Here is a 27,485-nt window from a genome sequence, read left to right as displayed (position 1 = left end):
CCCACCTTTTTATTGTGGTATCTTCCCCTTTCCTCCTCAGTCCTGAAGAAGGGTTTCAACCCGAAATGTTGTCTGTTTATTCACTTCCACAGATGCTGGCTGCCCTGCTGAGTTTCTCCAGCGCTTTGTGTATGCAACAACGTACGAAACCTAATTGCTGAATCGTGATCATATCTACTTCCTAACTGCTGGAAATTATTGAGAACTGCAAGATAACTAACGTGAAAAATGATGATAGTTCTATATTTTTTCATTGTTGACTGATTAATTACAAGACAAGAAGCTATGTTGTAATATTATCTTTCATAAAGCATTTATTTGAAAACATCATACAGGCATTACATTGCCACAGCCAGTCCATAAAGAGCATGCAGATATCAAAAAGATAAAGGGCATCTTTCAGTTGAACTGTGCAGTTTTTGGTTTGTTTTCTTGTTGTGGTGCTAAGTTTAACTGTCTCATGTTATTTTTGTATTTAACAGTTGATCTCTACCCATGGGGTACAGTCCATACTTACTGTAACCTAATTGTGAAGACTATCATTATTAAAGCAACACAAACGTACTACACAACGTGTCAAAATGTTAACAGCACAAGTTAGCAAACTCTAAACTATACAATAATCCATTCTAGAATTACACAGGTTCAGAGGTCATATAATGGTGCTTTGAATAGAAAGATAACATCACCCTATAAATGACTTCGTAGATGGCCTTAGCATGAAATCATTCATGTGCAAAAAGATGGGAATGACTTGAAATGAGAAAAAATACAGTGCATATTTAAACTCAGTTAAAATCCCCTTTATTCCCTTACAGTGGTAGTGATATATAGACTATATTATAAAAATGCTTTTGATGGCACTTTATAAACCATCAGTTGATTGCAATCCACTTAAAAACTCTTAGTCAGTGAACTGACACATTAAACCCAATTATCTCAAATAACATTTCACTAAATTCTATGATTAGTAAAAACAATTCTAGAGATTTGGCTTGGTAAAATAAATATTACGATGCAATAAACAAAGACTGGGGAAATGAGGTGATGTAAACAAACAAAAAGAATCTGGAATGCAGAACAAAATCCATCGGAACGCCAGGGAGCAAGCTTTGTGCCTCTTCAAGGAACTCTGACATGAGCCTCCTCCTCAGTCTCCTGTCCCAGGCTGGAATACGTTACTGATGGCTCCAGCTGTCCAGTGGCTGGTATCTCCACGGCAGGACCTGCCGGGTTGCGGAACTGCTTGTATACACGTGGATCTTGGGCCACATACGTGGAAGTGGAAGAGTACAAGATTAATCCAAGAATGATTGTGAAAAAAGACAGAAGGTAGAGTCCTGAAAACTGCAAAGAGAAAAAAAATGGGGTTACTTTTAAATGATTAATGCAAATCCTGTATGAACATCACAAAAACTCATTTTATAATTTTCTCATCCATAAAATTCAAAATGAATTCCATACTTCTGCACAGAATGAGTTTATTTACTCAAATACTTACTTCCTGATAATCTTAAAATTATATTCTTTAAAACTGATAATGGAATTTTGAGTGTAGCGGTACAGGCAGGGTCATAATTTGTACCAGACAATTTTCAGGCCTGATTTCAGATCTATCATTTTGACTTTATTGAATGTTAAATTCACTTTTCCTTCCTTTTGAGCATCTCATCAAGAAGCTTGTCAATTTACCTACCATCGCAACAGCAAATGCCATTTCATTGGCTCTTCACTCAACCCTGAAACATCTGGACAGTGAAGATTCATACATCAGGATGCGCATCAGTGACTCCAGCTTGGCATTCAGTATTATAATCTCCCCAAAACGTAACAAAACGTTACAAAACCCAGGCCTCAATCACTTATGAGGCTGGATCCTTGATTTCTTCTCTTGCAGACCTCAGTCAGTTCGGATTGGTAACAGCAACTCCTCCACAATCCCCATCAGCTAACTGCACCACAGGAATGTGAGCTTCATCCCCTGTGCTACTCCCTTTATTCCTACGACTGTGCAGTTGCAATATTTAAGTTTCCTATTGACACCACTGTGTTGACTGAATCAAAGATGGTGAAGGGATGCTGAAAATCTGGTTGAGTGGCGCCACAACAACAAGCTCCTGATGACAGCAAGACAAAAGGGCTGATTATTGATTACAGGAGGAGGAAAGCGAAGGTCCATGAACCAGTCCATGTCAGGGAACTCAGAAGTGGAGAGTATCAGTAACTTTAAATTCCTCTGTAGTATCATCTCAAAGAATCTGTCCTGGATCCAGCAAGTAAGTGTGATTAAAAAGAATGCACAACAGTGCCTCTACATTCTTAGAAGTTTGCTTTGATTTGAAATGTCATTGAAAACTTTGACAAATTTTTATAGATGTGCAGTGGAGAGCATATTGACTGGTTGCATCAAAGACTGGTATGGAAATACCAATGCCCTGGACCAGAAAAATCTACAAAAAGTAGTGGATACAGTCCATTGCATCATGGGTAAACCCTTCCCCACCATTGAGCACATCTACATGTCCATCATCAAGGACCCACACCATCCAAGCCATGTTCTCTTCTGACTGTTGTCATCAGGAAGAAGGTACAAGAGCTTCAGGACTGACTGCACCTTATTCAAGACAGTTACCACCCCTCAACCATTAGTTTCCTGAACCAAAGTGGATAACTTCAATCAATTTTACTCATCCCAACACTGAATTGAAAATAACCTATGGATTCACTATCGAGGACTCTTCATCTCATTTTCTTAATCTTTATTGATTATTATTATTATTTCTCTTTGTACTTGCACAGATTGTTGTCTTCTGTACATTGTCTTTTTTGTCCATCTTGTGTGTGGTCTTTCATTGATTCTGTTGTGTTTCTTTATACTTGCTGTGCATGTCCACAAGAATATGAATGTCTGTGGTGACATATATGTACTGAGATAATAAACTTGCTTTGAGTTTTTTGTATGAATTACTTACAGTCTAACAAAATGTAAAGCAAAATATTGCCGAAGCTGAAAATCTAAAATAAAAGCACAACATTCTGCGGTGTCTAACTAAGTTAACAGTGTATTGTGGGGCAACACAATTTTTAATAAAAATATTAAAAGTGCAGTGCCAATAATAAATATTTGCATGTTCTTTTTAAAATTTAGGATGAATATTGAGAAAGCAATAAATTGCTTTGCTGTGCCAGCCATTCAATTTTAAACATTTCAAATACTTCAGATATTTGGATAATGTTTCAAGAACAAATGAAATACATTACATGGTGTTTTATATTTGCAAAGTAATCTGTTCAAATGTTATAGAACATGTCCCGCAAGCAGGCAGGCTCTCCATTCCCACAGAGTATACTTCTCTGATAATTCATCCGCATAATTGAACCTGAATCACTCTCTAGTTAATCTCAATGAACCACAGGCTTCATTATACCTTCAGTTATTCTTTGTACCAAATTGGAATACATAGAACAATATGTGAAATGCAAAATGTTACCCTTGGGCCATTTGGAACTAAAATCTGCTTAATCAATCATTACATTGTCGCTTTATTTCAATACACTTTCCTACTTCTTCACAAGGACTCTTCTGAGCAGGTTCTTCTTCTAATTAATCTCTGTGCATCACTTTGGCCTCAGATTTTTTTGTTTTGTTAAATATCCTGAGAGTAATTTGTTATTTTGCCAAAATGTCTATTCCTTATGTGGGTTTTGAGAAATCAGAGTGTTTTTTGTCTAGAGGGAACGCACAAATTTAATTAGTTTGAGCATAGGCAGAGCCAGCTGGAATAATAGGTGACACTTCTTCCATCAATTCCACTTCCTACTCACTGCGTCCACACAATAACCTGCTCTGTCAAGCAGGTGGACCCAGCTGCAACAGCAGTAAAAAGGATCAGATCTGCAGCTTCAGGCAGCACTCAAACTGGGGACCACGGTGTCTACAAATCACGCAAAACCAATGGAAGCACGTCTCGTTGTTTAGAAGGCATTCTCGTGAATGAAAATCTCAGACATCACCTCATCTTTTGCTGGTGGGGGGGGGTCGTTGCTCGCTGCCACTTTGGGGACTTTGGGGTTCTAACATTTAACTGTTGTTCATTCTTTGGGGCACTTCTCTGTTTTTGTGGAGGTTTGCAAAGAAAAAGCATTTCAGGATGTATATTGTATACATTTCTCTGATATTAAATTTGACCTTTGAACACCTTTGACCTTTGGTCGTAAGATAGTTATTTTAGATAGCTGCTCCTGTCCTGTCCTCCTCCAGACAGACGACACCAATGGCCCCAGTTACAAATAGACAACAGAAACCAGTGTCCGCCCACCCCTCCGAAACCAAGCATTCTCCTGTTCAGTCACCTCGTTGCCTCCCAATCCCACTGCCAACATCTCCTCTCAGACCCAGTTTGGAGAAATCCATCGCACTACCAGCCCTATGCTCGCACCCCATTCAAAGGCTCCTTGTTCCAAGTCCCAAACCTCTCATTAACCACAGCTCCCTGCCATCATCTCATACTTTTAGCCAGTGCTAGGACTGTTTGCAACAGCAAGGGTTTCAGTAACTGACAGCTTAAAACTCAGCAGTCCATTCCTGGGCTTAACAGCTTTCATCGTGGCCTCAGGGTCTCTGGATTTCCAGCCTGTGCAGAATCTATCTGACATTTCGTGTGTTGCTTTGGATTCCCAACGTCCCTTACAGTTTGTCTGTGGCGCTGAACTTCTATGTGCTCAAGGACAAAGCATCGGGAGAGCTGGTACACTCTCAGATGCATGAACCTTCCAGTTCTTCCACTGAATGCTTGGAATTTAAGGCCAAATAACATTAAAAATGGATGGTGATGCTGAGAATGTTACTCTGCAAAGTGCTGCTATATGAGACTTGCAGAAGCCACTCTTAAAATTGAAAGGGTTACAAAACACACAGTATATAAGCAACACACACAAAATGCTGGTAGAACGCAGCAGGCCAGGCAGCATCTATAGGTCGACAGCGCTTCTCCCGATAGATACTGCCTGGCCTGCTGTGTTCTACCAGCGTTTTGTGTGCGTTGCTTGAATTTCCAGCATCTGCAGATTTCCTTGTGTTTGCAGTATATAAGCAAAAAGTGTTTCATTTATTAAAGTGATACAGAGGTCACAGAATCAATTCAATTCTAAGATTAGGTAGATCTACAAATGTGGAACAAAGAATCAGAAGTCAGGGTAAATTGTCTCCTTGAGAATCTGGTTCCATGTTGCAAAACTGCTGTCTGCTTCAGGGATTCCCAACCAGAGGTCCACAGGCCTCTCGCTTAATAGTATTGGTCGATGGAATAAAAAAGGTTGAAAACCCCTGGCTTAGACTGTGTATAGCACAACAAGCTTGCGCTTTAGTTGAGGAGCCAATTCATTCATTTATTAAACAAAGAAAATTATATTGCCCCTGGCAATATCAACAACCTGTGCTGTGCGGATGACACAGTACTGACAGCAAACAGTGAAGTAAATTTACAGAAACTAGTATCTACCATCAACAAGGAGAGTGAAAGACTTGGCCTGACCTTAAACAATAAGAAAGCTGAAGTAATGGTAATATCAAAGAAACCTGATATCCCAAACTATAGGATCGTATTGGGAAATGAAATCCTGAAACAAGTTCACAACTTCAAGTACCTTAGATCATGGGTAATATCTGATGGCAAATGCGAAACAGACATAAAAGCAAGAATAGCACTGGCAAGGACAACATTTACAGAAATGAGAAACATCCTAACAAACAAGACACTAGCAATTGATTTCCACCTTAGAATTCTCAGCTGCTACATTCTTCCTATATTGATGGATGGCAGCGAGTCATGGACCATCACAAATTCAATGGAAAAGAGAATCAATGCAGCAGAGATATGGTTCCTCAGGAGAATGCTATGCATATCATAACCAATGAAGAAGCTCTACAGAGAATGAAAACAATACGTATATTACATAAAAGAATCAGAAACCAGCAATCGGAATTCTTTAGACACATCATGCAAAGAGAGTCATTAGAACATTTAGTTACAACTGGAAAGCTGGAAGGAGACAGAAGCAGAGGCAGACAGAGAGTGGATCAACATCACGGTTAGAAACAGGGGAGGCAACAACTACAACTCGGGGACCGTGATAGATGGAGAGACAAGATCGCCCACGCCGAACGGCAAGGCGCCTGAACTGGACTGGTGATAGTGTTCAGAAGTACGAATATAATGCAAGATATAAACATGAAAATAATTTTAGAACGTTAGTGATGGTGTAGTTGAGAAAATGGGTTCTCACTCAATGAGCAACCTAGTGTTTCAGGACCTCCAGATACAGCCTGGAAGATGTGCACCTTTGGCGTGCGGCCCCATAGACAACCCGGGTCCTTCGACGGTGCTGCCTGGGAGATTGAAACAGCTGGTGGTGTACACAGTTGTCGGAAGCCCCTGCACTCAAGCAATCTCTCTCTCTCACTGGTGAGTGAGAGTCGGTTGATCTTCGAGTCAGGTGGCTCGGACAAGCAAAGTGGCAGGTTGGACCAACGAAACAGCGATCCGTTGGTCTCCTCTCTCAGTGGGGCAGGGGTGAGACAGAGCTTGTCTGAAATGTCGAACTCTGGGGTGGACAGTTTTTGACGGACTCTAGATCATGGTCTCTGGAGGCTTGCTTGGTGGGTGGGGGCGTGTTTCTGCTTTTGCTGCTTCTTGTGCGTGGGAGTGGGGGGGGAGGGAGGCTTTGGGGGTTCTAACGTTTTCACTTATTTTCTCTGTTTCGTAGATGTCTGCAAAGAGTAAGAATGCCAGGCTGTATGCTGTATACATTCACAAATATTAAATTGAACCATTGAAGATTCCAAAACATGCCAATGAGCCTATGCAAGTTCGTCACTGTGGGCAGAATGGAAATCATTTCCACACATATGCCAAATTAAAACAACAAAGATTTTAATTCTCAGAGTAAAATGCAGATATCCTCAGTGAGTCTGAAGCAAATGGGGCAAATAAAAGCTATTGTAGTTTATCATTTATACTCGGAGGAGAAGTTTTCACAGCAAGAAGTCACAGTAAGAATATTTCCTGAATTTTCTGTTTTTACTTTAGCTTTCCAGCTTCTGTAGATTTTTGGTTTTCATTTGGTATTAAACACATACTTGCTTCACCTCATAATCTTACACCAAATAGTGTGGCTGAAAGTCAGGGTTGTTAAACAAGCAACAAACATTATAGAGCGCTGAAAATTAAAAAAATGTGATATTGATTATCAAAATTATTGTCAGACTACAAAAGGACACTGAAATAGACTGGCTGAGATTTTAGTGTGTAGAATATTCAGAATATAATGAATCCTAATAAATAGTCTTGACCGGCAATGTCGACTATTTATTCCTACCAAAGATGTTGCCTGAGCCGCTGAGTTCTTCCAGCATCTTTGAGGGTGTCATTCTGGATTTCCAGCATCTGCAGAATCTCTTGTGTTTATCAGAATATAATTGTGTTTAGGGCAGCTGTAACTCAACAGGGGTGTGAAAATTGAGACAAAATGAAATGATTCAATCCAAAAAGATATTCAACTTAAGCAACAAAGAGTCTGTGTGTTAACACCACCCAGCAAACCTTGTCACTGGGAAATAGGATGTTGGAGTGATAGCTGAAACATGTGGCGCTGTGAGTTATCCTGTGAAGATAGGAGATAAAATTAGAACTGTGCATATATAACACCTGATTCTTGCAAAAATACATGAGAATATTGAAAAGATATGTGACCATGAGTGTATTTCAATAATTGAAAATGTGGAATTGTAGAAGACATGACATAAAATTGTGTTGAACTTTCTCAAGTTTAGTGGGTTCAATTCCAATCAACTGCTTCATTCAGAAGATCAAAAGAGACTTTGAAAACCTTTGAACACAAGGCACATAAATTGAATGTTTTAGGGCAGTAGTTACCCGTTCATCAGACTTCTGAATGGATAATGAACCACTACTTCACTATTTCTGCACTACTTTTTAAATTTAATACTATATGTCCCTAATTGTGGCAGCGGGATGGGAACCAGAATGATAAAGCTGAGGATGAGCCAGCGGGTTTATAAGTAGATGATGTAATGCGTATTATGAATATAATGAAGCAGAAGCTAATGATTGAATACAATTGCAGACAGCAAAGAGTTAAGAGTTAAGAGCAAAGAGTTAAAATTCATAAGGACAAAGAATGCAGGACTGAAGGTGCTGAATTTAAATGTATGTAACCTTCGGAAAAACGTGGACGAACTTGTGGCACAATTAGAGATTGGTCGGTATGACTGTATGGGCGTCACTGAGTTTCGGTTGAAAAATGGTCATAGTTGGGAGGTTAACATCAAAGGGTAAACTCTGTATCAAAAGGACAGGCAGGTGACATAGGCAGTAATGTGGCTCTGTTGGTAGGAGATGGAATTACATCTTAAGAAAGAGGTGGCATAGGTCCAGATAATGTTGAATCTTTGTGAATGGAGTTAAGAAACTGCAAGGGTAAAAAAAAAACAGAATATACAGGCCACCAAAAAGAAGCCAAGATATGGAATTGAGATTGCAAAGGGAGCTGGAAAAGCCATGTAAATAAGGTTAAAGCCACAATTCTAATGGGGGACTCCATATTCAAGGGGATTGGGAAAATCAAGTTGGTGTTGGATCGCGAGAGAGGGAGTTTATTGAATGCCTACAGGCTTTTTAGAGCAGTTTGTGCTTGAGCCTATTTGGGGAAAGGCTATCTTAGATTGGATGTTGTGTAGTAATCCTATTAGGGAAATTAACGTAAAGGAATCCTGAGGAGACAGTGATCATAATATGATTGAATTCATACTGCAGTTTGAGAGGGAGAAGCACAAGTCACATGTATCAGTATCACAATGGAATAAAGGGAATTACAGAGGCATGAGAGAGGAGCTTGCCCAGGTGGATTGGAGGAGGATACTGGCAGGGATGACGGCAGAGCAGAGATGGCTGAAGTTTCTGGGAATAGTTCACAAGGCGCAGGATAGATATGTCCCACAGAAGAAGTTCTCAAACAGCAGGGCTAGGCAACTGTGACTGACAAAGGAAAATAAGACTGCATAAAAGACAAGGAAAGGGCATATAAGGTAGCAAAAGTAAGTGGGAAGTTCGATGAATGGGGAGCTTTGAAAATCCAACAAAATGCAAGTAAAAAGAAGCAAAATGATGACATGTGAGTGCAAACTAACCAATAATATAAAGCAGGACATTGAAAGCCTTTTTCAGTTATACAAGGAGTAAAAGGGAGGTGAGAGTTGATAATGAACCACTGGAAAATGATGCTGGTGAGGTAGTAATAGGCAACAAATAAATGGCAGATGAACATTATAAGTACTTCACTTCAGTCTTTACTGTGGAAGACACTAGCAGTGTGCCAGAGGTCTGTGAGTGTCAGGGAGCAGGAGTGAGTGCCATTGCTATTACACAGGAAGACATGATAGGCAAGGGTCTTAAGGTGGATAAGTCACCTGGACCAGATGGACTACATCCCAGAGTCCTGAGAGAGGTTGCTGAAGAGACACTGAATGCATTGATCATGATCTTTCAAGAATCACTTGATCCTGGCAGGCATGAAGACAAAAGAGGAAATGATAGGCCAGTTAGCCTAACCTCAGTGGGTGGGAAAGTGTTGGAGTCCATTATTAAGGATGAGGTTTCGGGGTACTTGGAGCCAAAGTCAGCTTGGTTTCTGTAAAAGGAAATCTAGAGTTCTTCAAGGAAGTAACAAGAAGGACGGACAAGGGAGAGGCAGTGCATGCCATTTACTTGGATTTTCAGAAGGCATTTGATAAAGTGCCACACATGAGGCTGCTTAACAAGATAAAATCCTATGGCGTTACAGGAAAGATAGTGGCATGGATAGTGGAATGGCTGACAAGCAGGAGACAGTGAGTGGGAATAAAAGGGGCTTTTCTGGTTGGCTGCCAGTGACTGGTGGTGTTCCTCAGGGGTCAGTATTGGGACTGCTGATTTTCACATTGTTTGTCAATGATATAGATCATGGAATTGATGGCTTTGTGGAAAAGTTTGCGGTTGAAATGAAGATAGGTGGTGGGGTAGGTAGTGCTGAGGAAGCAATATGATTGCAACAGGACTTGGACAAATTGGAAGAATGGGCAAAAAAGTGGCAGGTGGAATACGGTATTGGGAAATGTATGAGAATGCATTTTGGCAAAAGGAACAATAGTGCAGTCTATTATCTAAATGGGAGAAAATTCAAATATCAAGGCTGCAAAGAGACTTGGGAGTCCTCGTGCAAAACTCCCAGTAAGTTAATTCACAGGTAAAGAAGAGAAATGCAATGCCGGCGTTTATTTCAAAGGAAGTAGAATATAAAAGAAGGAGATAATGCTGAAGCTTCATAAGACACTAGTCAGGCCGTACATGGAATATCGTCAAAAGTTTTGTGCCTCTTATCTCAGAAAGGATATATTGTCATTGGAGTGAGTCCAGAGGAGGTTTACGAGGATGATTTCAGGAATGAAGGGGTTAACATGTGAGGAACATTTTGGCAACTTTTGGCCTGTACTCATTAGAATTTAGAAGAATGTGTGGGGGATCTCATTGAAACCTACCGAATGTTGAGAGGACTAGATAGGGTGGATGTGGAGATGTTCCCTCTGGTGGGGGTATCCAGAACTAGAGGGCGCAGCCTCAAAATTGAGGGGAGATCCTTTTAAAACAGAAGTAACGAGGAATTTATTTTAGCCAAAGAGTGGTGAATCTTTGGAATGCTGTGCCACAGACTGCAGTGAAATTCAAGTGTCCAAGTCCATGGGTATATTTAAAGCGTAAGTTGATAGATTTGTGATTGGTTGGGGCATCAAGGGATATGGTGAGAAGGCAGGTGTATGGGGTTGAATGGGATCCAGGATCAGCCATGATTAAATGGCAGACATGATGGGCTGAATGGCCTAATTCTGCTCCTAAGTCTTTTGGTCTTATTGTAATTTATAGTACTTTTTATGTGTTGCACTGTAATGCTGCCACAAAACAACAAATTTCATGATGTATGTTAGTGATATTAAACCTGATTCTGATTCTGAGATTCAGTGGAAGAGCTGAAGGGTTGATGCATCTGAGGATGTACCAAGTCTCCCAATGCTTTGTCCTTAAGCACGTTTGAGTATAGCAGCTATTCGAACAAACCACCACACTGTTAGGAGCAAGCACCTACAGATCCAATAATAATAATCTTCAACGTTGAAGAAATGTGTTCAATCAAACAATGAGCAAAATAAACAATCTTGAAGGGATAAAACTAATGGAAATAAAACCAGCGCTATGAAATGTAAATAAGTGAAATTAAGCAGTTAACAAAAAGATATTGTATCAGTCTGTCTCTAACACTAACTGAGTTCAACCCCAAAAATCCAAAGACAAAGCATGAATACATAATAAAACTCTTCAGTCCGACCACACCCATACCCACCTGATTATCTATCATCCTAAACATAATAAACACACAACGTGAAATTCAATGCAGGTAGAAAATAGATCCATGAATCCTACATGAAGTTTATAGCTTAAAGCTGGAAAAGCACACAAAATGCTGGAGGAACTCAGTAAGCATCTATGGAGAGGAATAATCTGTTGACATTTCAGGATGAGATCCTTCATTAGGGCTGGAAAGGGTGAAGTATCAAGAAAATCTTTGAATAGTTTAAATCTCTATACTATATAATTACTTTTCAAAAGAATGAAAGAAGTGTAAATGAAAGCTGTAAATGTCTGACACATGTGCTCATGTACCATAAAATTGGAGAGCAGAATGAATCAATAGCATTTTTCCAGCAGTTCTTTGTCTCCATCCTCACTATATATTCTGCACAGCCCAGATCAGAAGTAAGAGCCATATGTGTGGTACATTTTATTTAAATATGTAAATCTCATTTTGCATGTGACATAACGCATGTTTATATGTGATGCAACCACAAGTGGTCTTAATTAGTCTGTGATCTGAAGCCCCTGATCTCTGCTAGTGTTTATTGAAAGCAGTAATCATGAAATCCAACTGCTATTCGAAGTCAGATTTATTTACCAGACATACATGGAAACATCTAGGGATCTGATGGGGGCAGACCATAAATGCCGTCACATTTTCCAGTGCCAACATAGTGTGCCCACAATGTTCCAGCACAGAAGAGAACAACAGCAAATCCCGTCCTGCAAAGATGTGATCTCACACAGCAAAACAAGTCCCTTTCCTCTCTCTCTCACACACACACACACACACACACACACACACACACACATACACACACACACACTCACACTCACTCCTCCCACAACGAGACTGACAGTGCATTTTACGTCAGTGAAATTTTGTGGGCTGAATGGTCCACGTTCCTAGGAGTGAACAGAGTTAATAGCCTGCTCTGGCCCAACCACATTAACATCATGGTGAAGAAAGCTCACCAGTATCTTGACGTTCTCAGCAGGCTGAAGAAATGTGGCATGTCCCCTTTGACCCTCACCAACTTTTATAGATGAACCATCTATAAAGTGCATCCTGTCTTGATACATCACAACTTGGAATGGCAACCGTATTGCCCACCACCACGAAAAACTGCATTTCTGAACACTGCCCAACACATTACACAACCCAACCTCCTCTCCATAGACACTTCTTGCTGCTTCAGTAAAGCCCCATCCACTCAGGATATTCTTTCTGCTTCCCTCTCCCACCGGGGCTGAAGATACAAAAGCCTGAAAGCACATACCACCGGGCTGAAGGACAGCTTCTATCCCACTGTTATAAGACTATTTAAAAATAGTTCTATTATTTGCTAAAATGAACCCTTGACCTCAATTGCCGCATTATGGGCTTGTACCTTATTGTCTACTTACACCTCACTTCATCAAATGTAACACTTTATTCTGCTATTATTTTCCCTCAATGACCTGCTGCAGTGAATTGGATTTGTACGAATGACATGCTTGACAAGTTTTTCCACTCTATCTCAGCAGATCTGAAAATAGTAAACCAATTTACTAATTTAATTTTCCACCGGACTCACTGGTGCTCCCTTAGAAACACAACGGCCAATTTCTGGATTGCTTTCTAAAGGCATTGGAACCCTGTTTCTGGAGGTCCTCTTAAGCCCAATGGGGCCGGAGTTGTATATTTAATATTTCAATAACATTTGTGTGATCTTGTACATATATTGTTTGATTAAGCATTCCTGTTTGTGTAAATAATTCATTATGGGTTATTATGTATAAACGTGTGAATTGCATACAGATCACATTACTGCATGATACATGCACTCCTCACTTGAAGTAAACACAAAGTTTAGACCTGTATTTCCAGACTCCCACATCTTCCTTAGAATGAGTTTAATGTTTTGAAGTTACAAAACAACCATTTTCTGTAGTTTCCTTTATGTGCTCCGGAGTTCGATTTCCCGTAGTCTTAAAGTTCACTGAGGTCCCATTCCCTATGCCCCTTTTAAACCCACCAGCAACCCACTACTCACATAACTTGCACACATATATTGCACTCCTCCACTCACCTCCTCACCACACACTGCCCCTCCTCTGCTCGTTAGCGTATCATTGCAAGAATCGTGACACAAACACATTATTTTGGGAGTAGAATATTATGGTATCTAAACCCAAACATGTCATGTGGAAGTCTTTATATCTAAAGTACAGTAGATTAAGAGAAAAGCGATTCCTAATCCAGTAAAAGCAATCACCAATACATTTAAAGTGGTTTGAATGGATTTAGTAAAGTCTGATTTGACCTGAAATTATATGAACACTCACACAATAGATTTAGATTCAGATTTATTTATCACAGGTACATCAACATATACAGTGAAATGTATCAACAGACACAAAATGCTGGTGGAACACAGCAGGCTAGGCAGCATCTATAGGTCGACAGTGTTTCTCCCTATAGATGCTGCCTAGCCTGCTGTGTTCTACCAGCATTTTGTGTGTGTTGTTGTTTGAATTTCCAGCATCTGCAGACTTCCTCGTGTTTGCTGTAGTGAAATGCATCATTTGAGTTAACAACCAACAAACCCAAGGATGAGATGGGGTCAGCCTGCAAGTGTCACCACACATTCCAGCTCCAAAATTACATGCCCACCATGGTCACTAGAACGGCACAGAACACAACAGATCAGAACGTACCGAGTGACAAAGCAACAACTGCAAAACAAGTCGCATTCCCTCCCCCCAGCCCTACATCAGAGTGGCACAGTGGTTAGCACAACACTTTCCAGTACAGACGAGCTGGGCTTATTTCCTGCCGCTGTCTGTAAGGAGTTTGCACGTTCTCCCTGCGTGAACTCCTCCACTCACCTCCTCACCACACACTGCCCCTCCTCTGCCAATTCGTTAGTGTATCATTATTATAATGCAAGAATTGTGTGTTTCTTCCGCGTGCTCTGGTTTCCTCCCACAGTCCAAATACATACCAGTTGGCCATTGTAAACTGCCCCGTGATTAGGCTGGGGTTAAATAGGGGTCGCTTGAAGGGCCAGAAGGGCCTGCTCCATGCTGAACCTCAATAAATAAATAAGTAAGCACAGGTACAATCCTCTAACCCCAGGATAGACCATCTTCGGCCTCCAGCAGACCCCTGAATTTGCAGATATTGAGCCTTTTGTGTCTCTAGCAGACTTGCAGAGATTTGCAGACTCTTATCATTTCTCCCAAACCTTTCAGACTCTGCTTGCAGTGGTTCTACTGCATGGATGGGAATGTCAATCTGTAGGCAGATGGGAATGTCATGTTAGTACTGGATTAGAGGAGGGGGAATTTCAGGAGTGCAGCTTTTTAGAGCATCTGGTGGTTGAGCCCACTAGAGGATAATCTATTCTGGACTCGGTGTTGTGCAATGAACCAGAATTGATTAGAGAGCATAAGATAAAAGAACCCCTAGGGGGTAGGTGATCATAACATGGTTGGAACCATCCTGAAATCTGAGAAGGAGAAGCTAAAGTCAGATGTATCAGTATTACAGTGGAGTAAAGTGAATTACAGGGGCATGAGAGAGGAGTTGGCCAGGACTGATTGGAATGGCAGGGATGATGGCAGAGCAACAATGGCTGGAATTTCTGCAAGCAACTCGGAAGGCACAGGATATATAGTATTCATCTCAAAGAGGAAGAAATCAGCATGGTTTCCTCAAGGAAAAATCTTGTCTGACAAATCTGTTGGAATTCTTTGAAGAAGTGATAGGCAGGATAAACAAAGGAGAATTGATGTTGTGTACTTGGATTTTCAGAAGGCCATTGTCAAGGTGCCACACATGAAACTGTTTAACAAGCTACAAGCCCATGGTATTACAGGAAAGATTCAAGCATGGATAAAGCAGCAGCTGAACGGTAGGAGGAAAAGGGTGGGAATTTATCATCTCTCTCAACCCCATTCTCCTACCTTCTCCCTTTAACCACTGATGCACAATTTTATTGCAAATAGTTATATGAGGTACTTACTGTTTAGTTGTTTATTGAGATACAGTGCAGGATAGGCTCTTCGAGCCACACCACCCAACAATCCTCTGATTTAATCATGGCCTGATCATGGAACAATTTACAATAACCAATTAACCTACCAACTGGACTGAGGGAGAACACCAGAGCACCTGGAGGAAAACCATGTGGAGATGGGGAGAATGTACAAACCGCTTTCAAGCAGCGGTAGGAACTGAACCCTGGTCATCTGTACTGTAAACCATGTCGCCCTTCGGTTGACAAAGAACCAATTTTGGGAAGTCATTGTACTACATAGATTACATTCTTGCTATTGACATGTCCTAGAGTTTATATAATGTTACCCTTACAAGATTAATAAGATTAAAGCAGAGTGGCATGGGTGTATAGTGGTTAGCACAACGTTTTACAGTTCCAGGGACCTGGGTTCAAAGAGTTTGTATGTTCTCCCCATGACTGTGTGGGTTTCCTCTGGATGCTCCAGTTTTCTCCCACAGTCCAAAGACGTACCAGTTGGTAGGTTAATTGATTAATAAGTAGGTTAATAAGTTGTCCCGTGATTAGGCTTGGATTAAATTGGGGGTTCACACAAAAGAGAAAATATGATGGCAGAATATAGTATTAATGGTAAGACTCTTGGCAGTGTGGAGGATCAGAGGGATCTTGGGGTCCAGGTCCACAGGACACTCAAACCTGCTGCGCAGGTTGACTCTGTGGTTAAGAAGGCATACGGTGAATTGGCCTTCATCAATCATGGAATGGAATTTAGGAGCCAAGAGGTAATGTTGCAGCTATATAGGACCCTGGTCAGACCCCACTTGGAGTACTGTGCTCAATTCTGGTTGCCTCACTACAGGAAGGATGTGGAAACCACAGAAAGGGTGCAGAGGAGATTGACAAGAATGTTGCCTGGATTGGGGAGCATGCCTTATGAGAATAGGTTGGGTGAACTCGGCCTTTTCTCCTTGGAGTGATTGGAGGATGAGAGGTGACCTGATAGAGGTGTGCAAGATAATGAGAGGCATTGATCCTGTGGATAGTCAGAGGCTTTTCCCAGGGCTGAAATTGTTGCCCGAAGAGGACACGGGTTTAAGGTGCTGGGATGTAGGTACAGAAGAGATATCAGCGGTAAAATTTTTACTCAGAGTGGTGAGTGCATGGAATGGGCTACCGGCAACGGTGGTGGAGGCGGATACAATAGTGTCTTTAAAGAGACTTTTGGATAGGTACATGGAGCTTAGTAAAATAGAGGGTTATAGGTAAGCCTAGTAATTTCTAAGGTAGGGACATGTTCAGCACAACTTTGTGGGCCAAAGGGCCTGTATTGTGCTGTAGGTTTTCTATGTTCCTATGTTTCTAAAATCTGTAGATTCTGAAAATTCAAAGCAACACACAGCAAATGTTGGAGGAACTCAGCAGGCCAGGAAGCATCTACGGAAAAGACAGTAAACAGCTGATGTTTCAGGCTGAGAAACCTTCCAGACCCCATGAATCCTGATGAAGGGTCTTGGCCCAAAATGTCGACTGTACTCTTTTCCATAAATGCTGCCTGGCCTGCTGAGTTCCTCCAGCATTGTGTGTGTTAAATTATGGGTTGGTAAGCGGCACGGCTTGAAGACCTGACTGGGCTGCAAGGGCCTATTCCATGCTGTACCTCAGTAAATTAATAGCTTTGTCTGTCACAGGTACATCGAACCATGCAGTGAAGTGCATTGTTTGTGTCAAATCAAGTATTATGCTGGGCAGCTCGCAATTGTTGCCACGCTTCCAGTGCCAACATAATATGCCAAAAACTGCAGTTTCCTTCCCCACTCCGTTCATCTTAGGACTATGGGAGGAAAATCAGAGCACCTGGAGGAAACTCACACGGTCACAAGGAGAATGCAAAATCCTTACAAACGCCTCAAATCGAACCCTGATTTTACTGATGTAGCGTTGTAAAGCACGGCACTAACTACTACATTGCCGTGCCACAGTAAATTAACAGAAGTTACCTAATAGAAACAATCTAATTTTTATCTGTATTTTCAAAATTAGCTTCTGGTGTGCTGAACTGATGAACACTTTGAGGGGGAAGTTATCTGTTTTGGATGGATCATCCTCTTGACAGATCACAGCTTTAATTCTTTGTTCAGAATCAGAATCGGCATCACGTTTAACATCACCAGCAAATGTGAAATTTGTTGTCTTTCTCACAGCAGTACAGTGCGATACATAATAATAGAAAATAAACTGAATTATAGTAAGTGTGTGTATGTGTATATATAGTTAAGTTAAATAAGTACTGCAAAAATAGATAAGTAGTGAGGTCGTGTTCATGGAATCAATGTCCACACTGAAATCAGATGGCAGAGGGGAAGAAGCCATTCCTGAATCATTAATGTAGAACCTGATACAGGTGTTCCCCCCCCCCCTTAGAAAGGTAGAGCATTCCTATGAAACCTTTCTTAAGCAGAAACGGCGTAAAGCAAAGAACTATTAATTTATATGGGAAAAACTTATGTAAAAGGGAAAATGCTCTTTGTAATGCAAAAACAGGTTACTAATGTAGGTCTTTTTAAAAGTGAAGTGGCGTAATGTGAATATTTGTAAAGCCGGGGACACCTGTAACTGTCCAGGAGGTCATCAATGATTTCAAAAGTATAATCAAGTTTTGATACTTTAGTAACTAATAGCAGCTGGGCATGGCTGAAGTTGCCAGATGTTTCTTAAGAGGTTGACTCATTGATGGGAGATATTGCAGGATGTGACTTTATGATGTAGGTGTTCACACACTTAATTATTTAGAGACTATTTTCTACTTATCCTTTATAAAAGCTAATATTAGGTTGGATAACTGAGGCACATTCATCATTTGTTTGTCTTCAAAGAATGTTGACTGGGTCTAAACATTCAAAAAAAATCACTTTGCCACAAGAAATATTGTTTAGTCACATGAATAGTATCATAAAACGCTTTGCGCAAATGTAAAAAGAATCATAAGGTTCCTGCAAAGTAGGGGCTTGTTAATTTCTTTGTATATCGTTATCTGGCCCCGTCCTTACCAGCTCTAATAGGTGACCAAATAAAATAATGAGAGCACAGATGGAGTAGGTAGTCACAGTCTCCTTTGTTCAAAGGTAGGGGTAACAAAAACTAGAATGCAAAGGTTTAAGATGAGAATGGAGATATTTAAAGGAAATCGAGGAAGTAAGATTTTCTACACAGAGGATGCTGGGTATATCAGAAATCAAAAAGTCTATTATCAAAGTATGCAATGTATACTGCCTTCAAGAGGTGTATTGGTGCCAGGGAGGGGTAGCAACTCTGTTGAAGGGGCTGTTGTGCCCATTCCAGGGCAGCTTTGGTCCCCACCAAACACTAGCTCTCACCTATGGCTCCAAGTAGCTGTCTGCATTTGATAGTGGCCACAGCCCAGTACACTGCTTTGACAGGCGGGCTAAACCAGGTGAGGGTAGCCAGCGGCCTCATGCCCCAGTGAGATGTGGACATGCCTGTCCTAGCGTGCGAGATCCGCTCTGGTGGACTGGGCAGATGAGATCTACAGTGAGATCCGACTGGGGCTGACAGGAAAATTGGATCAGCCAAAATGAAATGGCAGAGGAGACCTGATGGGCCCATTTAAAACAGGAAAAAGTCTGTCGCTGCCAGAAATACAGAGCAACACACACAAAATGCTCAAAATGAACTCAGCAGGTCAGGCAGCATCTGTGGAAATGAATAAAACAGTTGACGTTTTGGGCCAAAACCCTTCTTTAGGACTGGAATAAAAATATATTTTACTGTAAACTGCAGCGTATTCCTCTCAGAGAGCTCTTTAAAACACAGAATATTTCAAAACTGTCAATGAAAAATCTCAGGAGAATTACTTGCCAGTCAGTGTCCTTATCTCCATAGATTCCTAGCCTGCTAAGAACTCAGGGAATGTTATTGACACTGGTTGACATCCAGTGCTGTACTTGGATGAATAATTAACCAATTAACACGGAGACTAATGAGAATGGGAGGACAGTTTGACATCACAAACCCAGACCCTTTGTAATTTGTGAATGCAGTCCTCAATTAAAATAAAGAATGAGATATGTATTCACAACATCTATTTAACTGTGCTGTGTGAGCATTGAACCAGCTGGTGGTGTAGTGGCATCAGCACTGGAATTCAAGGCAGATGGTCCTGATTTCAAACCCAGCCAGGTCCCAACCTGGGCAGCAACCTGTGAGGAAGAAGAGCCTGGCAATCTACTTCCATACCTTTGGCATGAAGGAGTCAGACTCAGCTAAGCAAATGAACAACGACAGCAAAATGAGCATTACAGCATTACATAAACAGCGATTTGGCCCATTCAAGCAAAACCCGTAGACTAAGTGTAAATTCACTCTGAACTGGAACATCCACCCTGCATATTTTATGCATAATTTACAAATGAAAATAAATGTTGATAGGTTCAATTTCTGAAGTCATATTCCGATATAAAGATTTTACTCATACCATCCACTTCATAAATGGCTTTCATTTTTATTTACCTGAACATCTGCACTTTTTTTTACCTTTTCTGTTTTCTTTAAGGTCATCTTTGTTATCGCCTCAGTTATTCATCAGCTTTCCCAATCTGTCAATGTCACTTGCCTGATTCGATTTACCTGAATAACTTTGTAGGGTTGAGTGTTTACGTTTGATGTTCTAGTTGGGTGGGACAACTAGAGGTCACGGATTAAGGGTGAAAAGTTTAAGGGAATATGAGGGGAAACTTCTTCACTCAGAGAGCTATGAGAGTATGGAATGAGCTGCCGGCAAAAGTACTGCATGCAAGCTCAGTTTCAATGTTGAAGAGAAGTTTGAATAGATACGTGGATGGTAGTGATACGGCGGCCCGCAGGTTGATGGGAGCAAACAGTTTAAATGGTCTTGGCAAGGAATAGATGGGCTGGATAACCTGCTTCAGTGCTGAACTTATCTATGACTCTGATACCAATAACAATAATATCACCATTTGAAGGTCAAAGAGATTATCACTACTATCAGCAGTAAAACCAAACAAACATCTTTCAAGTGGGAAACAGTTAATGGGACATTAGAGTATGTTTCATTTCATTCATTGAGTTAAAAGAAAATATAGATGTGAATATAATTATGCCAAAAAGTTCAAAGTAAATTTATTATCAAAATACAAACAGTACTGTGCAAGTTTTAGAAAGATGGCAGATGGAATTTAATAGAGACAGGTATGACGTGTTGCACCTTGGGAAGGCCACTGTCTCATACGGTGAGCAGTAGAGCAGTGAGGAATGCAGTAGAATGTAGGGACCTAGGAATACCAAAATTGGTGTCACAGATAGATAGGGTTGTAAAGAAGGCTTTTGCCACTTTGACCTTCATAAATCAGTGTACTGAGTACAGGAGTTGGGATGTTATGTTGAAATAGTATAAGATGTTGGGAGGCCTAATTTGGAGTATTGTGTCCAACTTTGGCCACCTACCTACAAGAAAGATGTAATAAAATTGAAAGAGTGCGGTGAAAATTTACAAGGATGTTGTCAGGACTTGAGGAGTTGAGTTATAAGGAAAGGTTGAATAGGTTAGGACTTTATAGCCTGGAATGTAGAAGAATGAGGGGTGATTTGATAGAGGTATATAAAATTATGAGGGGTATAGATAGGGCAAATGCAAGCAGGCTTTTTCCACTAAGGTTGGGTGAGACTACAACTAGAGGTCATGGGTGCAGGGCACAAGGTGAAATGTTTAAGAGGAACATGAAGGAAAACTTCTTTATTCAGAGGGTGTTGAGGGTGTGGAATGAACTGCCAGCACAAGTGGTGGATATGGGTTCGATCTCAACATTTAAGAGAAATTTGCATAGATACTGCATGGGTGCTCTGTGGGAATATTAAAGGCAGAAGTTGATAGTTTCCTGATCGGTCAGGGCATCAAAGGATATGGTGAGAAGGTAGGTGTACGGGGTTGAGTGGGATTCAGGATCAGCCATGATGGATGGCAGAGCAACTCAATGGGCTGAATGGCCTAATTCTGCTCTATGTCTTATGGTATATGGCTGGGAGGGATATGCAGGGCTATGGACCGGGTGCAGGTTGATGGCACTAGGCAGATTGTTTGGCACAGACTAGATGGGCCAAAAGGCCTGTTTCTGTGTTGTAATATTCTTGACTATGAATCTATAAGAGGCCATTGAGTAACTCAGCACTTAGAATAATAGCAAAACGCCAAAAATAAATATATGTCTTTTAAAATATATATTTCTTAAGCTTTGATTTTAATCTCAATATTATTGGGGGCACTTAAATTCTCAGAATCATCTTGCATTCTCCTGTTCATTAATGACCTGCTAACAGGATTCATTTGTTTTCAAACCAGGACATTGTGTCTCTTCTTTCAAGGGTCTTGGGTTGGAGTATCAAAGTAGGAACATCTCACTGTAACTCTACAAGGTACAAGTGAGAATAAATGTCCTGAGTACTGCAAACAGTTTTAACCCATGGACTGAAGAAAAAAATATTATTTATTTGGCAGCAGTTCAGAGGAGGTTCACGATGATGATTAGGGTATAGAGAGATTGTTCTACAAAGGGAGGGTAGGACAGTTATTGAGACTTTATTGATTGAAACTTAGAAGAATAGGAAATAAATCTCATAGAAACATAAAAATAAAACTCATTGGCAGATAGACAAGTTAAGTGCCAGTTAGGTGGTACCCATCATGAGAGAGTCTACAACCAGAGAGCATACACTCTGAACAAAGCGTTCACCCATTTACAACCAATCTGAGGAAGAGTCCTTCTTAGAGAGCTGAGAGTATTAGGTGATTTTGAACTTTTTGAATGTCTTTAACTTCTATATTTTAACTTCAATTTATTAAAGTCAGCATTGTCTTGCCACAAAGCACTATGGGATAGAGCACTTAGGAATATTTAAGGCAAAGAAAGATCATCTAATGATCAGTAAAGGAATAAAGAGTTATGGAGAAAGGGCAGGAAAGTGCTATTATGGAACCTCAGATCAGGCAAGATTTGACTGAAGGCTGGTGCTGAACTTGGTGCAGACTGTGATGCTGCCTGTGACAGAGAGGGGACGGAGCGCGAGGGAGGTGTGCAGTCTAACAGCAAGTGATTGTCTTAGTGATCGCAAGATCCTGTTGGGCATTGGTAGTGTGGATTGTGCAAGTCTATTTCATTGGTTTATTGGCGAACGGCGGGGGATGGGGGAGCCGTGTCGCCTCAGTCGTAGTAAGGACTAGGCCTCAGGCCTGTTTGTAGCTGCCCAAAGACGAGCTCTGAAGTACAGCGCTCCACTGGAGTGCCAGAGATGGTGCAGCATGGCATCTAATCTGAACTGGAGTTGCTGCTCGCCTCCCCCCCCAGCCCCACCCCGTGTAAACTCAGGAGAAGTCAAGCTGTATTGGGTATGACTGCAGACCGCAGCAACCTTCGTGCACTCAGGGATTTGGACTATATTTTTATGTAACTGTATTTTACTGCTATCTTATATGTGATATATATGCCTTGTGCTGTGTATGACTGTTAGTACTGCTGTTAATAGTGTATGGCTGTTTCATTTGGCTGTGTTCTTGTATGGTTGAATGAAAACTAAACTTAAGCAGGCTCAAAAGTTGAATGTTCTCCAGCATCTACTTCTTCTGGTCTTATTCACCCAGTGAATTAACATAACCTTCACTATTGCAACATTCCAGTTATGGGTGCCCATGGATAACTTTTTTTTAAATCGGAAGAAATTAGTTAAATAATGTGAATATTAATAATTAACCAATAATATGAAATTGATATGAACTAATTCAAAGGGGATCAGATCATGTTTGATATTCCCCACTGCCTGGAATCTCCACCTCTTGTTGCTACATCATCTACTCTTACCTAAGCCCTCCAAAGAGTCCAAAAGGTGACTGGGCCTCAAGTCATATATCAGAGATGTCACAAAACTACGAAGCATTTGGCAGGCACTGACAGATGGCAAACCAGATTTTGACAGACGGCAAAACAGATTTTACCAGCAGTCAAAGGCTTTAACGCTTTGTAAATATCAGAATAAAAGGTAGATTTAAACATACAACAATGTTAACTAAAAATGAATACAATCACCTTAGAATAAACAAATTTATCAAAATAAAGCAAAAAAAATTAAAAATACCTAATTACTAGGCCTAGAATCCCCCCAACAATACTGTTCCAAATCATAGGAACTGGACTCTGTTTCCCCAGAGTAACATTAGAGGGGCCCTTCAGGGCTACCTTGCACGACCTATCTGCACAGGGAGTCCAGCAGCAGAACAAAGTGACGGCTCCAAAGCCCCCTCCCAGTATGCCAGCGTAAATTTTTCTGTTTGAATGGCAAAAAGTCAGCAGGATTCAAACCTACTTTTACTTAATTCTGAATGAATTTGTATTTTACAAGCTGGTTATGGATGGCAAAACAGCAGAGACTGGGAAAACTAAACTGTATGCCATTAATTTCTTAGCCAATAAGATACGCTGGTAATTATTAACCAGCATCTATTTACTTGCACACACAGCAGATAGGAAAGCTTCTGATTCACAGTTCTTATTCCAGTCCTGATCTCCAGAGCTGTCTGTATTATGTTTTCAAATCCTCCTCCAATTGTTTGGGTTTCCCACAAGTATCCTCACATCATCCACATCATAGATTGGTGGCTATAAATTGCCCCTAACGTAGGTGATGGCAGAAGCTTGGGAGGTGGGAGAATTTGAAAGTAGTGTGGGGAGAACAAGACTGGTGGGAGATCAGTGCAAATGGGCAGTTCGTGCTCAGCTTGGACTCAGTGGGGCCAAAAGACAAGTTACTGTGCTGACTGTAAAAGAGAAATGAACTGAAAGAGCAGGAAAATCACTGGTAGCAGTGCAAATCCATAAGATGACTTCTATTGTCTGGACAGTATTTATGTGGCCATTTACAAGGCACACCAAGAGATTGAAGGAGTATTCTCCACTGCCTAGATGTGCACTGCTCCAGAGTCAGTCAAGGAGTTCAATGCCAATCACCAGCTTAGCCATTAACTCTCCCTGCTTCGAGTCATAGAGCACTATAACACAGAAACAGGACCTTCAGCCCATCTAGTCTGTGCCAAACTGCTATTCTGCCTGGTCTCACCAACCCACAGCCTTCCAAATTCCCCCCATCCATGTAATTATGCAAACTGCTCTTAAATATTGCAATTAAACCTGCATCCTCCACTTACACTGGCAACTCGTTCCACAAATGCACCACCTACTCTGAATGAATAAGCTCCCCCTCAGGTTTCCCTGAAATATTTCACCTTTAGGATCAGAATCACAATCAGAATCCGGTTTAATCTCATCCGCATACGTCGTGAAATTTTATAACTTTGCGGCAGCAGGTACAAAGTAATGTATGGTAAATAAAGAAGATATATAAATACATTAAATACAGTAAGTACATATATCTATATTAAATAGTTAAATTTTAAAAAGCGCAAAAACAGAAATAATAAAAAAGTGAGTTAGTGTTCATGGGTTCAATGTCCATTCAAAAATTAGATGGCAGAGCAGAAGAAACTGTTCCTGAATCACTGAGTGTGTGCTTCGGGCTTCTGCACCTCCTTCCTGACGGTAGAGTGAGAAGGGGGCTTGTCCAGGGTGATGGAGGTCCTTAAGATGCTGCCTTTCTGTGGCACCATTCATTGAAGATATCTCTTGTTCTAGTCTCACCCAACCTCAATGAAAAAACATGTTTGTCTTTACCCTATCCATACCTCTCATAATGCTGTAGACCTCTATCAAATCTTCCTTCATTCTCCTATGCTCCAATCAAAACAACCCTCATTCTCCTATGCTCCAATCAACTCAACCCTCATTCTCATATGCTCCAATCAAATCAACCCTCATTCTCCTATGCTCCAATCAAATCAACCCTCATTCTCTTATTCTTCAATCCAATCTCTCCTCAGTGGCCTGCACTCTAATCAAATTTCCTCTCACACTCCTACGATCCAATGCAATCTCTCCTCATTTTCTAACACTCCAATCAAATCTCCCTTCAATCTTTTACACTCCAATTAAATCTCCTCTTACTCTCCAACACTCCAATCAAATCTCCCCTCACTTTCCCATTCTTAATTCAAATCTCCCATCACTCTCTTATGCTCCAAACAAACCTTCTCTATTCTTCTACATATTCTAGAGTTAAGTCCCTGTTTTTGTAACCATCTTGAAAATGCAACACAGTTACTTGTCTATGCTAATCTGAGAGCAACTCTAAAGCCCGACCTTAATTACCAAGAAGCTTAAGGATCAAAGTGTATTGGAATACCACCAGTTAATGCTTAACATGCTGAAACAGACATACACTCAGGCTACATCCACACTACGCCAGATAAATCCGTAACTGAAGCTTTTTCTCTTCGTTTTTACCCTCCGTCCACACTAAGACGGTGTTTTCATCCCCTGAAACCGGAGCTTTTCAGAAACACTTTCCAATGTGGATATTTTTGAAAATGCTGCTCGGGCAGATCAGTTTGGACGGGGTAACCGGAGACTTTTGAAAACGCTGTCAGACGGCAGCGCGCCATTTCATTGTTTTCTTGAACGCAACCTAACAATTTCAGAACAGATGGCAACGAGACTGAAGCCAGAAGAGTTAGAAATATACTCACCAAATACTTTGACTCATAACTTCTGAATAAATAAGTATACTGTACTCACTTTGCCATTTTCTGTCCTTGCTCGTATGAAGGTGGTTTACCTATATATGCAAGTACTTCTCTGGCAATAGATGTGTAACAGCCTAATATAACATTGTATGGAAATATAAGATAACACTGATGCAGACACATTTTATACATTTAACAAGGTGCTTTATTAATGCAACAAAATTAGTCAGTTTTTCAACGTTCGTTGTCAGCTGAGTCATACTGTCTGTGAACTCCCCGTCGTTTGCCTCTGTACGCTCCAGTATTTGTTTTTTTTTAGTTTTAAGTTCTCCCGCGTGAGAGCCAACAGCTGTCCATCGTTTTAAGTTTTTCTAGTCTGTAACTACACAAACATGCACTTTTACGGCGAGATTCGACACCAAACATGTCGCTTGTTTTCAGTAGATGTGTCCTGCGCATGCGCAGCAGGAGGAGATTTGCCAAAATCTCCGTTTCAGTGTGGATAGAGATATTTTCAAAAACGCATAGTGTGGATGCCTATCGTTTTTATGCGAAACCAGCGTTTTCAAAATTATCCGGTCTAATGTGGATGTAGCTTCAATGGCCATGTATTTTGTACCTTCTCTACTCAATAAAGACGCCACTGCATCTTTTGCTGCTGTAGGCCGTCCACTTCAAGGTTCATCATGTTGCAGGTTCAGAGATGCTCTTCCGCACACCACTGTTGTAATGCATGGTTATTTGAGTTACTGTCGCCTTCCTGTCAGTTTGAACCAGTCTGGCCATTCTCCTTGGACCTCTCTCATTAACAAGGTATTTTCACCTACAGAACTGCTGCCAGGAGATCAGCAGTTTCTGAGATACTCAAACTATCCCACCAGGCATCAACAATCATTCCATGATCAAAGTCACCTAGATCACATTTCTTCTCCATTCTGATCTTTAGTTTGAAAAACAACTGAAGCCATGACCATGTCTGCAATTCTGTAAACAAACATGTGTCAGTTTGCTGCCATATGATTGGCTGATTAGATATTTGCAAGTGTGAGGTTACAGGTGTATCTAATACAGTGGCCACTGAGTGTGGATTCGATTGGCACTCAGTCTCTGACAGTCAGTGTTCAATAATAAATTTATAGATCAGTATAATCTACTTTTCATTCATACATGTATACATGGTGGCATGTTAAATTAGGGTGAGTTAAAGAAGCCTTGTTGGACATATCGTCAAATAGATTTTTGTACTTAATCAACCTTTAACTTTTATATGACAAATGCCACTTACTGAGTAAGAAACAATTTGGAAACTGATTATTTCAAACTTCCCCACTGATCCAATTATATTGTGGATTTGTTATGTTC

General features: G+C 40.8%; 1 protein-coding gene across 1 annotated transcript in view; it reads right to left on the bottom strand.

Moving 5' to 3' along the window:
* Positions 1–294: 294 nt before the first annotated feature.
* slc35f1 (solute carrier family 35 member F1) overlaps positions 295–27,485 on the bottom strand; it is a 356,182-nt gene continuing 328,991 nt past the window's right edge. Inside the window, exon 8 of the mRNA XM_059981464.1 lies at positions 295–1,347. Within this exon, the coding sequence (XP_059837447.1) occupies positions 1,123–1,347 (225 nt within the window). The 3' untranslated portion in view covers positions 295–1,122. The remainder of the gene's footprint in view (positions 1,348–27,485) is intronic.

The sequence above is a fragment of the Hypanus sabinus genome, chromosome 10 (assembly GCF_030144855.1).
Source record: "Hypanus sabinus isolate sHypSab1 chromosome 10, sHypSab1.hap1, whole genome shotgun sequence".
In the NCBI taxonomy this organism is placed as follows: domain Eukaryota; kingdom Metazoa; phylum Chordata; class Chondrichthyes; order Myliobatiformes; family Dasyatidae; genus Hypanus; species Hypanus sabinus.
This window is presented reverse-complemented; position numbering and strand designations above follow the sequence as displayed.